The sequence below is a fragment of the Lathyrus oleraceus genome, chromosome 1, assembly GCF_024323335.1.
Source record: "Lathyrus oleraceus cultivar Zhongwan6 chromosome 1, CAAS_Psat_ZW6_1.0, whole genome shotgun sequence".
Taxonomy (NCBI): Eukaryota; Viridiplantae; Streptophyta; class Magnoliopsida; order Fabales; family Fabaceae; genus Lathyrus; species Lathyrus oleraceus.
In genome coordinates this window covers 96,127,788-96,142,930 of record NC_066579.1, presented here as the reverse complement: position 1 = coordinate 96,142,930, position 15,143 = coordinate 96,127,788, and the positions used below count along the sequence as shown (strand labels likewise).

At 34.7% G+C, this 15,143-nt stretch overlaps 2 protein-coding genes across 4 annotated transcripts; one reads left to right on the top strand and one right to left on the bottom strand.

Moving 5' to 3' along the window:
- Positions 1-1,269: 1,269 nt before the first annotated feature.
- On the top strand, positions 1,270-3,987 carry LOC127118956 (putative glucose-6-phosphate 1-epimerase). Of its 3 annotated transcripts, none has more exons than XM_051049190.1 (9): positions 1,270-1,462; positions 1,680-1,847; positions 1,961-2,035; positions 2,141-2,197; positions 2,335-2,489; positions 2,623-2,754; positions 3,021-3,123; positions 3,255-3,354; positions 3,448-3,987. In XM_051049190.1, exons 2-9 carry the CDS (start codon positions 1,770-1,772, stop codon positions 3,663-3,665), a joined length of 918 nt encoding a protein of 305 aa, XP_050905147.1. In that variant the 5' UTR covers positions 1,270-1,462; positions 1,680-1,769; the 3' UTR covers positions 3,666-3,987. The 3 variants fall into 3 exon arrangements, with proteins under 3 accessions (XP_050905147.1, XP_050905139.1, XP_050905149.1); XM_051049192.1 differs by lacking the exon at positions 1,270-1,462 and adding an exon at positions 1,493-1,583; XM_051049182.1 differs by having other exon boundaries at positions 1,433-1,847.
- A 107-nt stretch (positions 3,988-4,094) lies between these two features.
- On the bottom strand, positions 4,095-13,446 carry LOC127118946 (golgin candidate 6). Its single transcript, XM_051049180.1, has 19 exons — positions 13,170-13,446; positions 12,955-13,004; positions 12,743-12,870; positions 12,600-12,652; positions 11,184-11,330; positions 10,979-11,052; positions 10,820-10,889; positions 10,602-10,655; positions 10,400-10,495; positions 10,264-10,314; positions 10,107-10,193; positions 9,910-10,023; positions 9,745-9,816; positions 8,263-8,448; positions 7,974-8,077; positions 7,761-7,809; positions 7,511-7,576; positions 5,682-6,452; positions 4,095-4,921 (listed from the first exon to the last, which is right to left on the bottom strand). The coding sequence occupies exons 1-19, from the start codon at positions 13,197-13,199 to the stop codon at positions 4,370-4,372; spliced, it is 2,754 nt and encodes a 917-aa protein (XP_050905137.1). The 5' UTR covers positions 13,200-13,446; the 3' UTR covers positions 4,095-4,369.
- Between the last annotated feature and the right edge of the window lie 1,697 nt (positions 13,447-15,143).

Below are 15,143 nucleotides of genomic sequence, written 5' to 3'. Positions count from 1 at the left end.
GAGATCCTCCAACTTCATGGTGGACAAATCACTAACCTCTTGAATTTCCACAATAACATGATCAAAATGAGAAGTCAAAGTTATTATCATCTTCTCAATGATTGTTATATTTGTCATGGTTTCACCGCATCCTTTCATCAAGTGCACGAGATTTTGTACCTTGGACACATATGCTACAACTTTCTATATCTCTCATCTGCAGTAATTCATATTGTCTGTGCAACAATTGTAGTTTCACACTTTTAACCTTCTCACCTCCTTCATAATACTTGACAAGAACATCTCATGCTTCTTTTGCTAATTCAGCATTTTGTAGATTCAGCATGAGCGATTCAGTCAAAATTTGCACCTTCAACTGCAACTTGGATGCAATAAAACGCCTTACAATTTTGTTTTCTATCTTTGTGAGAAGTGTGTTGAGCTTCAGTTGCATTCACTACAAACTTCGTCATGCCATTAGTGACTACCTCAAGGGTTTCTTAAAAGTCAAAGACTTCATTTATTTGCTCCTAACGATCCTAGTTCTTGCCATCAAGAACATGAATGGAATGTGGAATGCCATTGCTTCCATTTATCGTTGATAAACCATCCAAGAATCATTGTCCAAGAGGTGCAAAATCTCCTTCAAAACCAGAAACTCTGGATACCAATTTGTTAGTGCAACTGTACTTAGTAAAGAGAAAGAGAGAATATGCAAGATATGTGAGAAGATGTATAGAACATATGTGAGAAGAGTTTGTTTTATTATTGAAGAAGTTAGTTCAAAATGAAACTCAACACATCACTTATATATAAATCCTGGGTGACTTATAATCCAAGTAACCCATCCAAATAACTAATAACTAACTACCCACCTTCTAACTACCTTAAATGGGTTAACTAACAACAGGAAGAATGTTGACGAGGATTCTACAAGGATATATTAAAATGTTGTGATGTTCTCTAATCAATGGCAATGGACAAATCTTAAATCTTCCTCATACATGTCATAACCAAATGGAGAAAACCGCATTTTATTTGTGACAAAAGTGTTTCTTATACATTTTTGTTAATAGTGAAGTCCGAACCATACATGTTCTTACAAGCTAACACAAGTATCAGCGATGTGGAAATTGACAATAAGAAGAAAAAATAAATTATAAGGTTAATCCTCATGCGTAATTTAATTTTGTTTATATTATATTATAGAAAGGGACGTGGCACATAGTGGAAGAAATATTGTTCATGTTTATCAGTTGGACCAACCATAGTCCAATTTCTGACAAGACAAACAATACAGAATCTTGTGCCAACTTTATAACAAAAAAATGTTTGGTTTCTGATACATATTCTCCATATATATAAAAGACACATGTTCTCTTGAAACATAGAGTTATTGGTTCTGCCTTTTGGAATTCCAAACTGATCACAAACATTTCATATTTTTTATATTAATTTATAGTATAAGATCATAATAACCAAAGTACGCTAACCCTTTTCATTTTGTTATCTTAAGCTTCATAAAATCTAATTCATTTCTTATGGTCTTTTTGTTGTTCTAAAGAGTTGGTTATCTCTGATTAATATTATAAGACATAATTATAGTATGCATATAAATAAATATTGTGTTGATGTTGTTATGGTGAGTGGTGATGAAGATGAAACTGAGATCGTTTTTTGGTTTTTTTGATTGGTTGCAGTTTGTGGATTGGAGAAGAGTGAAAGTGAAGCCGTTTGTGAGTAACTCGGGCGCGTTCAGGTTGCAGCAATCGATAGATTATTCGGTACAAATGCCTTTGAATGTGTTTCAAGATAAAGATGGATTGCCAAGGATTGTGTTGACTGATCCAAATGGTTCTTCAGCTGAGGTTGGTTGGTTTGTTTCTCTTTTGATAATGAGATTATTTAAGTGATTATAGCATAATCACTTTTCATCTATATAAGTGGTTATGTTGTTTTTATATGCTATGGTTTCACTCAGGTGCTTCTCTATGGAGGCCAGATTGTTTCTTGGAAGAATCAAAGGAAAGAAGAACTGCTTTTTATGAGCAGCAAGGTAAGAAAATACAATCGGATCCAAACTTTGACCGAAGATTGTTCTAGCCGGAGATCGAACTCGGGTGTTTGTTAATATCATTTGAGAAAACTTTTTCTTGATCAGGCTAAATGGAAACAGCATAAAGCAATCAGAGGAGGTATATCAGCTTGTTTTGCAAGGGTAAGTACTTTCTTTCATCACATTTACAATATATAGTTGACGACAAGACACTGATACTAGGATACTAGTTATACGCATCGGTGGTGTTAGACACTAACACGTGTTGCTGATATTTAGAGTACAATTTTGTGTTGCAGTTTGGTGAAGTTGGTTCAGTTGAGCAACATGGAATGACAGGAAACAGAATGTGGTCATTGGATAGAGATCCTTCACCACTACCTCCAATAGACAATCATTCATCTGTGGATTTGATATTCAAGTCAACGGGAGTTGACTTAAAGAAACCACATAGGTATTTATGATCCTATGTAGCACCGACGTTTTATATGTCTGGTGTCCGACTCATCTCAATGCCGGACACTAACATTTGTAGCTACATTCAACTATGAGTGTTTGTGTGTTAATGTCGTGTCTGTATTGTGCAGTTTTGAGTTGAGGTTGCGCATATCTCTAAGTGCTGGCAAGCTCATTCTGATTCCTAGAGTCAGAAACACAGACAACAAACCATTTTCTTTTGCATTTTCACTATGCAACTATTTATCTGTATCAGATATAAGGTATGCACTTATGACCAAAATGAATGTTATTTAAAGTCTTATTTTGAATTGTAGCTGAGGTCATAGTTGTAGCTACGATAATAATGTTGCAGATACCTCTAAAATCGTTATACTATTGTTGTAATTGCGGTTGCACACCACAATTTAAAACTATAATCCAACCCATCTTAAAAATTAATGTCGTAATTAGCCTAGTAATACAGGAAAGTGAACTGATAAACCAAGATAAAAATAAAAAAGCTAATGAAGATGAAAAAATTCTGCAGTGAAGTTCGTATTGAGGGATTGGAGACACTTGATTATTTTGATAATCTGGTGAACAGATCAAGGTTCACAGAACAGGCTGATGCAATTACATTTGATGGAGAGGTAGGAATCATAAACATCACTTTTCATTGAAAATCAAGTATTAATCAGCACACCGTAATAGATCATCTGAAAGTTTCAACTACAGTCTGCCTTTCCTTTACAAGAGTTTCGTTGTTTTGGTTCCCTCGTAGACGGACAGGGTATACTTGAGCAGCCCGAATAAAATCGCCATAATAGATCATGAGAAGAAAAGAACCTTTGTACTCCAGAAGAATGCACTTCCAGATGCAGGTAATTACTACATATTTGTTGTTCTCATGCATTTGATATAGTGAAATAAGATAGTGTTTCTCATTTCTCAATTTGTGATGAAACAAACTGCAGTGGTATGGAATCCATGGAATAAAAAGGCCAAGGCTCTACCTGATTTGGGAGATGATGATTACAAGATGATGTTATGTGTGAATTCAGCAGCTATTGATGTTCCTATTCTCTTGAAGCCTTGTGAAGAGTGGAAGGGCTATCAAGAACTCTCTACTGTTTCATCAAGCTATTGCAGTGGACAATTGGATCCTCGTAGAGTTCTTTATGGCTTTCATTGATGCAGTCAAATCAATCAAGATTTGATGCACTTTATAGTAGTGTGCAATGGAGTACCTTGTCCATCTTCATAGGGTTTTACATTGCCCCGAGACTGGAGATAGTTGATAGATATATACCATAACATAAAGCCCTTTTCCACCTTACAATAATTTGAGAGAAGCTTAGCTTGATGGCATGATGCCATGACAATTGCTAAGCAAATATTTTGTGTATTTGTTAAGTTCCAATGAAATTCTTCTGAGAATAGAAACTGGTGATGCTATGTATACATACTATTTGTAAATTAGGAAAAGAACATGAATTTTTTCTTTCTTTCTGTCAGCACTTTTTGTTTGGAGAACCTGCAAATTTTGTTGCACTAAGATCATGAACATGTTTCTGTCCACACTTCTAGCTTCTCTAATTGCAGGATAATTAATTAATACACATTAACAACATAATTCTCATCTAAATAGATTAAACAGAAAACAAATGCTTGCCCTAAACAGGTTTTCTCACAAATTTGATAGGTTAACATGATAAAGGAGAAAGATAAGAAAACGAAACAATTCAATCATGCCTAAACATTGCGAAATGTAGCAAGAAACGGGTCCTAAAGAAATCATAATTTAAAATCCAACATGGAATGTATACATTCTCCATAGATTGTGCTAGCTGTACAATTTAACACGAAATGTATAAAGTGGAGACGGATGAAAATATATTACTCGTCGTCGTCTTCATCTTCGAAACCTTCAGCAGCCCCAGCATCATCTCCAATGCCTTCAAGTAGTTGGTCAACATCCTCTCCCAACTCCAGTAACCTAGCGCTAAGTTTATCCACCTTGCTTTGTTCTTGCCCTAGGCATACCAGTAGATCATTCAATTCACCCTCACTCTCCTTCAGAGCTTCTTCCCTTGCTTTATCTTTTATTGCCTCTACATCTGGGATTGTGGAGAGCCTTCCACCCCTCAGTGCTTTCACCTCATTCTCCAGTTGAAGGTTGGATTGCTCAAGGCTATTGTATGCATCGGATAGACTCCTTAGATCAGCTTCCATCTTTCCAGCTAAATTCTGATACATATTTGCCTCTGATTCGATTTTTGCTTTTTCAGCCTTAAGCATCTCCAACCTTTTAGATGCTTCTTGGAAATCTCTACGGAGTGTCTCTGTTTGGAGTCTTTCAACACCTCCACTCACTCTTTGCTCAGACTGGAAACTACTGCCGGTCTTAGCCAGGTCCTCGGCCAATGTACCATTTCGAAGAACAAGATCCTGAGACGATTAAAAAAATCACTAAATAATACACATATAAAGAATAGTCAAACCATGTTACATTTGTTGAAGAGCACAGGATCCTAGACAGTTATTCTTCTAATGGACTCTATACACCACACTCATGCGATAAACCTCAGAAATAATTATAAATATACTAAGGTATCATCAAAATAAACAAAACTTGCTGAACAAATCAACGAGGACGCAAATCTATGGCAGTACATCATAGTAAAAACACTTCAGAAGAATGCTCTTTGCAATCTTATTATGCTATCATTTAAAACCAACTCCAGAATCACACATTAAGCAAATGACTGCAAATCAAAAACCACACAACTAAATGCTCTGAAAATTTAAGGTTGATTTTAGAAAATCTATTCTGTACGTTCTCGATTTCTCCCTATGTTCCTTTTTAGTTGTTGTTTTAAGATTATTTACACATGCCAGAATATTAAATTTTGTTACTATTGATAGAAACTATTTGTCTTTTTCCTATAATACCCTTAACCATTTACTATCTCACTCTACCTATTTCTCTCCCTACAGTAAATAGTTAATGGTATTATTGACATAACAATAGCAAATGTTGCATTGAACTTTCAAAAAGACGTGTAAATAAATAGGACCAATGATTTTCTACAAAAGCGACAACCAAAAACGAATAGAGTACACAAAAAAGGTAAACTACCTGAAAGGAACAGATTTGTGACGTATCCATGTATTCATTTTAAGGGACATTGACAAATACAAATAATACCTGTATCTCAGAGTGCTGATTCTCAACAAAAGCTTTCAGCCGCTTAATATATTCACCATCACTTTCACCGCTCTTCTGCTCTATTTCTGACGGTACTACCGCTACCTTAGTTTTTGGACGACTATAAACCTCCACAATCTGTTCTCTAATATTTGCCTCCAGCCTTTTGACAGAACTCACAAAGTAAGAATCCAAGATTGAAGCAAGAATCGGATGATCCGTATTTTTATTTTCTGACAAATCATTCTCATCTACATCTTGAATATCTGCCATACTAGCTGCTGAAGATCTAGAGAATGATCTATGCGTGAATGATGACGCCACATTAGCAAAAATAAAACTCTTATGCATCTCCTCAAATTTTAAGAAGTATGAACTAAGCCCTATTTTCTGACTTATTAAATCAACAATGGCAAATGCATCTTTTCCGCTATCAGTGGATTTGTTATAGATCACACATTCACCCAACACAATTGCTGCAAATCCCCTTATACACACTGTTTCTGACAAATTTGATACTAGCTCAAGAAGATAGGTAAGGTGGGGCCGGGCATCTAGGAAGCAGTGCACTGCATTGTGGCAATCTGCTAGCCAGGTAACCAGTAATTTCAAAATAACAGCTTGAACATATGAATTTCCTGATGTATTATTAGACTTTCCATCTTTGGATTTCATTGAAGAGGCAAGGGCCAGATATTTCACCATTCGATGCATTAGTGGTTCGGGAGCTCCTAAAGACTGCATGGGTGCCTCAATCTCAATTCGCAAAACCTGAAACATCTCACAAGATTTCTGAGCACCTAAATTTCTGTTTTTCCTTTTCCAAATCTTACGATTCATACTATCATTAAGTATAAATTTGTGAAGAAAAAAAATATATAGTGAAAAGAAACCAAAAACAGGTCAACATTGATGTGGCATGGCTAAAAGCATAAAGAACTCCACTCCAAAAAAAAGAGAGAGAAAGAAAAGCTGTAATTGTGAACTTAAAGGCAACAGCATAAAATTTTGAATAATGCGTTCAGAAATTAAATTATTTTACAAAAGCAATACCATGAATAGTTTATGATGGAAACCATAAAAAATAGCAAAAAGAACATTTGGTTATCCATGAAGTAAATGCATAAGAACATTATAGAATACATTTAAAAAATTATAAAAGTGAGAAAGATGAAAAGGTCTAAAGTATGCCTTGAGTAATATTTATATATATGAAGCAAATCAGATACACGTTCATTAAATAAAACTTGCATTACCCAAAGGCAGGACTAGATCTCTAGTGAGAATATTTATCAATGCTAACATTTTGTCTTATCAAATAAAAGGTTAAACTTTTTACAATTTACCAAATAGTGTCACAGTTTCCATTCAAACTACTAACAAATGAAAACCGAGAAAAATAAAGATAAATATGTTACATAGATCAAACAGAACATGCAAGCAATACACCTATTAACTCTTTGCAAAAAAAAAAGAGCCTAAGTAATTTATCAATTTGAATAAGCTATTGCAGCGAGAGACATCAGCGTAGAAACAAATTTCTCAAAATAAGAGAGTGGAGATAATTTTCTTTTTCTTTTCACTTGGAGTAAAAGCTTAAATTGGATATGAAATACCAATATAGTAGAACGCCTTTTTATAGTAGAAATCTATAGTTCATAAAATTATCAAGTTATAATTTAAGATGAATTCATTGATTTTTATATGATAAAATATTTAGTCATAAAACAAATTAATCAGAATGTATTCTGTAGTCTCTATATCTGCTGCTATAACTGGTTGTAAAATAAAGCTTAAAAATACAATGAAGCAGGGAATTATTTGCATACCCTTTCCTTGCTTTGGAGATTGTCCTTCAATATATGTGATAGAACACTAGCAGCTCTAGTACAAGTCTACATATTTAACATAACGTTAGTCAGATAATTCATACTAGTGGCAGTGGGCTTTCATTGTACAGGTAAAATATAAACTAAAAAAAAAACGTGTTCATTTGAATTTTTTTTCCCGACAGTTCCGCTGGGATTAGCTTGCCATATAAACCTGAAATATATATATATATAAAGAATTATCGCATACCTCAAGATCACCATCATTTTCACCCAAAGTAAGACCGTGTAATAGCATGCTGAAAGAGAAACAAATGATAAAATTAAAAGTGATTGAAGATAGCATATTAACCCAAATGTTATAATTTACGAAACAGACACAAACAAGATTTTGTTGTATTAAAAAAGTTCAATCGCACAATATCAGTAAGTCTAACATTAAAGCACCACCAACAGAACAAACCTTCCAAAAGACATATTAACATCCTCCTCATGGAATGAATGATTCACGGAATATGGTTGTGGAATTAGTGTAGACGCTAGCATTGCTTGGCCATCAGCATTTTTCTGATTTAGATAAGATTAATCGAAAAAGGAAAAAATCCATTAAATAAAAGCAGAAATGAAACATGTGTAATCAAAAGCATTAATATACAATAATCAATTTTATTAGCTCTTCAATTATGTAATATGTATGATGACAAGGAATGCTTTTAAAAGCAACTCAAGATAAAGAAGTATGCATAACCAACCTCACAAAAGTTTTTGAAAACATAATCAGCTGCAATGAACTCTTGCATGCTAGAAGACCTCAAAATTATTCGAAGTATAGAATTCAGAGCAGGTTCGACTTGTGGCTCCTCTCCAAGAACTTTGCTAGCAAGAAGATCGAGATTCTTTGAATCTCCAACAATCAAGTCCCCAATACATTTCAATGCCTAAAAAGATATAGTTTAACAGCATCAAATTGACAACCTCTCCATATTTCATAGTAATTGAAAATTTTCATACAAACTAGACACTTCAGAACAAACAAAAATTTAGATTGATTGATGGCGTAGAATAGAAATGAGGACATTGTGTTGAATGTGTGGTAAGACTAGACGGGATAAGATTAGAAATGATACTATTAGAGAGAGTGTTGGGGTAGCACCTATAGTCGAAAAGATGGTGGGAAATAGGCTTAGATGGTTTGGACATGTCGAGAGAAGACATGTAGATTTCGGGGTAAGCTAGAGATAGAGGAAGACATGGAAAAACTATAAGAGAAATTTTTAAGAAAGATCTCGAGACTAACAAATTGGATAGAACATTATGGCGTAATTTGATCCATGTAGCCGACCCCACTTAGTGAGATAAGGCTTGGTTGTTGTTGTTGATAGTGTAGAATAGAAACTGGGAAAGGCATACAACTATAACTAAAAAACAAAAATGCTCCTCTGAAATAAATATAAAGCCAAGCTAAGTTGGGGGCATTGACTATTTTATAACCCAAGCAAACTCCAAGTTCCACCGATTAATCAACAAGAAGACTTGTTATTGACAAACTTTTATACAAGTGATTAGAACAACAAATGCTATCACTCAAATGCATGGACGTCGCTCTGTCATTACCTAAAAGGCTAAAACATCAAACAGAACAGCGATATACAACCATGTCTAGATGTCATTTTGCAATGTAAGGAAAGAAATACTTAAGATAGCAATGTAATCAAGAAAGGGAAGGTTATTTCTTTCTACACATTGTATTAATAACACATGTGTTGCACAGATTTGTCTATAATTAATATTTATAATAATTTATAAGATTAGTCTTTTAAAAAAAATGTGAAAATGATTATCTTATATGTAAATGATATGTTGAGAAATAAAATTTTATTATTGTTTAATTGGGAAACATAATAATATGAACCAAAGTTCTGCCGAAACTGTAATATTTACCATGGCAATGATGAAAATTGCAACAATTTGGTAGGGTTATTACTCTTCCTGGTCAATATTACATATATTCATTCTCGTATAATCTAAAATACTATTTTGGTATCTAAATTTTAAAAGCACGATACTATATAAAGTATTTTATAATGAAAATTATTACTAGGACTTTACATTCAAAATCACAAAGACAGTCTTAAACTAAATCTAGAGTGAAAATATCAGATCAAATAATTAATGAAGCAATATTTATATTTAGAGCTGATGTATCTATACATTGTGAGAGGAGAGTATCTTACCGCACAGCGAACAGCAACGGGTACCCATTGGCTTTCAACACCTAATATCAACAAATTGTCCAGTACTTTTTTCTACACCCGATTCCACAAAACAGAAGTATAAGATCACCATACCAGATTGCTATTTTATGCAATCATCATAATAAGACTGAGATTTTCACAAACCTGAACCAGAGCTGTCTTATTTTTCTGTTTATTAGCATCTTTACCAGGATCAGCATCAGAACCTCCTTTTAGTAACAATTTAATGGTTTCTAATGCACTGAGTAGATTGATTGTCTACTGGCATGGTGTTTATAACAAGAGTCAGCTATAAAACTAACAGCATAAAGTTAAAGTAAACAAAATTGAAAGAATCCAACCTTTTGTTGAGTAAAAGAGTAAGAACTTCCCCTCAGCTTCAAAATCAATATCAATGGATCAAGTCCTATAGTCTCTCTGAGTAGTACCTGAACCATGCATAGTTGAAATCAGTATCAATCAGTTATAAACTTAATAAACACGACAGAGTCAACAAACCTGATTGGATGCATTGCTACGAATCAAATTGTTTAACAATTCAAGGCAGTCCTGAAAAGTTACCAAAGAAATATTGAGACCAAAAGATATACAAAGCAAATTGAATAAGCACTGTAATAGAGTAGCCATGCCTCACCTGCACGACTACACCACCATCAGAATTTCCCTCCTCCTTTATGATACTGAATATCTTCTCATAAGCACCTTCAAAGACAATAATCTTTTGGATCTCCTGTAACCGTTAAATTTATTTAGATTACATAATTTCACTGTAGTATGAAAAAAAAGTTTAAAAGGGTGAAATGCGGGATAACATTTCTGTTAGAGCAAAAGGTTACCTCAGCTTCACGGGTCAGGTGAGTAAGAAGCAATAATGCCTCATTCCTTATCACCTGAAAGGTATACCGTGACCAATTTTCCATCATCAATTACAGCCAACAATCAACAAGCAATTATGATGGGAATGGTTTTAACAACTATACTTTTTATAGTAGACATGACGGATATCAACTATTAAGTTTGAAAAAGTTTTTGAGATTATTAGAAAGTCTTGAACCTCACGATCCATAAGCATGTCCATTAGCCGGGTTATGCCACGGGGGATAGTCAATATAGTTTCCTGTAACCTGAAGAAGAAGTCAGATAGGGTGCTTTCAAGAAATATGATTTAACAATTTCATGAATCAAACTACCATGGAAGGTATTAAACAAATACCTCTGTCGAGAATTAGTGAGAAGGGCAGTCAATATTTGCAGAGTATAATATCGTACATAAAAATCATCCTCTTCCTGTCAAAGTATCCAAAAGGAAAATATGAATAAGAAACTCCTTGGTTTATATGCATAACTCTAAAAGTCAAGGAAACTTTTAATGATATAATTGAGATTAAATCCCATGATTTTGGTAAAGAAATTCTTACCAACAAACTTAGAAGAAGAGGGATACTTTCTTCTTCTCTGGAAAGTAAATCAGTATTCATCAAATCTGGCTGAACTTCATTACTTGATCCTTTTGCATGATTAATAGGAGTCAATGCACTCACAAGAGTTTCCAAGGCTCCACGAACCTGCATGAATGCAATTTTTAATTAACTTGCCACTGCAACTTGTCAAGGTAAAAGAAAATAATACACATTTAGGGAGAGGACAATTGATGGAGACTGGAGAACAAGGAACTACAGCAAGATTTTAATAATGAATTGTTTTTATTCAATAACTGCAAACAAAAAACCATCACAGTGTAACTGATCCAATGTCCGCCAATAAAGGAGATTAGCAACACCAACACATGATACCCCAACACAGTAGGTTGATGGTTGGAGGGAGATAGGAGGCCATTGATTAAGGTGTAAATGAGAAGTTAAAGAGATGTAATAGATCTGAACTCATTCTTCTAAACAGAAAAATAACTAACTAGAATTAAGCAGACGGTCAGTATGAAGTAGAATAAATAGGATTAGGTGAATGAAGAAGGTGGTTGAGTGAAAGAATGCTTTGTAATATCTCGTCCCTAATCCTATTCTTTTATCTTGCTGGTTACAGGATTTGGAATCTAGGGATTCAATTCAATCAATAAATTTTATTTCTTTGCCTATGTCTCATCCAGTTTCTTTAAGAGCATTGCTGGTGATCTGAAATATCTTTAAAAAAATGATATCTAACATTAATAAAGGCTGTTTCTTATTATAGAACTCATGCATGGTTAACAAACAAATTTTAGAACATAGAAGGTCGGCAATTAAGTGAACTGAACAACCTCAACCCAAATACTGAAAGATGAAATTCCTTTACATATGATAGATGAGTTGTAATCAGTCATTTTGTTTATTAAATATGTGATGGGGTGTCGCTAGAGTCCCTGAATGTATTGAAATTACAAAAGTATATCTGAGTGTATCTTCTGTTAGTGATTTCACGGACCAAACTAACTAATGGATTGGACGGTATACGCAAAGACTAAACTATCTAACAAAATACACATTTGAAAATCAAACAGACAAAGGAAAGACATATTTGGGAATGCTTTGTAATTTTGATAGTTGATGCATTCAGACATTATAGACAGCCGCTAGCACATTCAAGAACCCTAATTGTTATTTACTCATGATAGATATAAATTAAGGACTGTATACAAGTCTAGATTAAGCAAGGCGAACTACATTACGAATCTAATAATCAACATGTTGAAAAACAATGTCGCATACTTAACTTCAAACTTTTTCCTCTTTCCATTTATTGTCTTAATAACAACTAAAATAACTAAGTGTATCCTTGAGGACACAAAGAAAGAAAGAAAAAATAGACGGTAAACATAATGGGGAAGAATGTTTTGTCACCATTTCAACATCATGACGTTCTTCCTTTAACACACCTAACATTATAGGAAGGCCTGAAAAGGTGCACCAAACACATTCCATAAGACGAGTGAAACAAAGCTAAAGCTAAAACAATTCGTTTGAGAGAAAAGGGATACACATACCCATTGCCCCAAATGCTAACTGGAAAGCTTTATTTTCTGAGACAACAGCCTGAAGCTCGGTAATAGCATTCCTTCTATCATCGGGTAGTTTACCGTTGCTTATTCGATCAAGCAAACGCTCGACATACCTATAGATACATTACATTTGATAAGATTTATAGCACTAAGTAAAGCTAATCAAAAGGATAAAAAAACACAAAACCAAAACTTACCTATCTTCATTTGAAGAATTCTCGTTACCAAAAACAAGCCCAACAACACCCTGTGAAAAAGTTAACAGATTAATTAATTTCTAAACCGTGATTAATTACCCTAATCTAGTTGTGATCACTGAAATGAATCAATGCACTGAGTCAAATTAACATGTTAAACTAAAAATTTAACGAAATTAATTTGAAGAGAGTAGTTAGGGTGGAATTATTATTACCTTGTAACCAGACATTAAATCCATTTTCATAGCTCAGAGATTTGTTGAAGAAGAAAAAATCGAAGCGAATCTGAATGTAATTGATGATAATCGAGATATATTGATGATTGAGGAATTGGGAGAACCCTAGAAAAATTGATAGATGACTAGAGGAAAAGTGGTGATAGGAATTTTGTTTTAAGAACAAAATTCGTGTTTTGAGCTTTGAATCAGAAGAAGGTTTCTGTGTTGTTAATTTTCATTATTGAAGATTTGTAAGTTAGTCACGTCATTCTATTCTATAGTTTGACAAATGTTTTAGACTTTAGATTTCAAGATTGGGCTATTTCTGTCTCATAGGCCCATGGGCTCCCACCTCTCAAAAAGGAAAGGGAAATCCTCTTAAACCACATTCTTGAAAATTCAAAAATATCCTCGTATGCGGCGGACGCACCCACAAACAAGGTCTTATCTATCCCACCTCTCAAAAAGGAAAGGGAAATCCTCTTAAACCACATTCTTGATTTTGCCATCTTCATCCTTCACAAACAAGGTCTTATCTATCCCACCTTTTCTGTACCCATGAGAGGTCAGAAATTCAGTCAACCTTTCATACCAAGCTCTAGATGCTTGCTTCAACCCATACAAGGCTTTCCTCAACTTGTACACATGTTTAGGTTGGTTAGGATCACAGAACCCTTTAGGTTGTTCCACATAGACCTCTTCATTCAAGTAGACATTTAGAAAGGCACTCTTCACATCCATTTGGAACAAATTGAACTTCAGAATGCAGGCCACACCTAACAGTAATCTGATTGACTCAAGTCTAGCAACAGGTGCAAACGTCTCATCAAAATCAACCCCTTCAACTTGAGTATATCCTTGAGCCACTAGTCTTGCTTTATTCCTAGTGATTACTCCCTTCTCATCAGATTTGTTCTTGTAAATCCATTTGGTACCAATGATGTTAGTCCCTTCAGGTCGTGGAACTAGCTCCCATACTTCATTCCTTTTAAACTGCTCCAATTCATCTTGCATGGCATTGATCCAATATTCATCAGTCAGGGCTTCTTTCAAATTTTTGGGTTCAACCTTGGATACAAAACAGGAATTTGAGCTAATTTCCCTTGATCTGGTAGTCACACCACTATTGGGATCCCCTATGATAAGATCCTTAGGGTGGTCTTTCTGAATTCTGATAGACGGCACTTTGGTGGATGCATCTACCTCACATTCAGGAGGAGTCTCCTGTACTTCTTCAGTCTTGACTGGTATGTTTGTTGAAGTATCAAGGAATGTTCCAACATCCTCTACGACATCGACTCCTTCCTCTTTATCATCCACAATAACATTTATGGATTCCATCAGGACATTGGTCCTGGAGTTGAATACTTTGTAGGCTCTGCTGTTAGTTGAGTATCCTAGGAATATACTCTCATCACTTTTGGGGTCCATTTTCCTTCTTTGTTCACGATCTGCAAGAATGTAACATCTGCTTCCAAAGATATGAAAGTACTTCACAATGGGTTTTCTGCCTTTTCATATTTCATACAGAGTGGACGAGGTTCCTTTTCTCAAGGTAACTCTATTGTGAACATATCAAGCTGTATTCATAGCTTCAGCCCAAAAGTGCATAGGGAGCTTCTTTGCATGAATCATAGCTCTGGCAGATTCTTGAATAGTTCTGTTTTTCCTTTCAACTATCCCATTCTGCTGAGGAGTTATAGGAGAGGAAAACTCATGACTTATTCCTTCAGACGAGCAAAACTCATCAAACTTGGAATTTTTGAACTCCGTCCCATGATCACTCCTGATTCGGACAACACAACTGTCTTTTTCCCTTTGAAGTCTGATGCACAGTTCTTTGAAGACATCAAATGCATCTGACTTTTCTCTGATGAAGCTTATCCAAGTGTATCTGGAATGGTCATCAACCACCACATAGGCATACCTCTTTCCACCCAGACTTTCAACCTGCATAGGTCCCATTAAGTC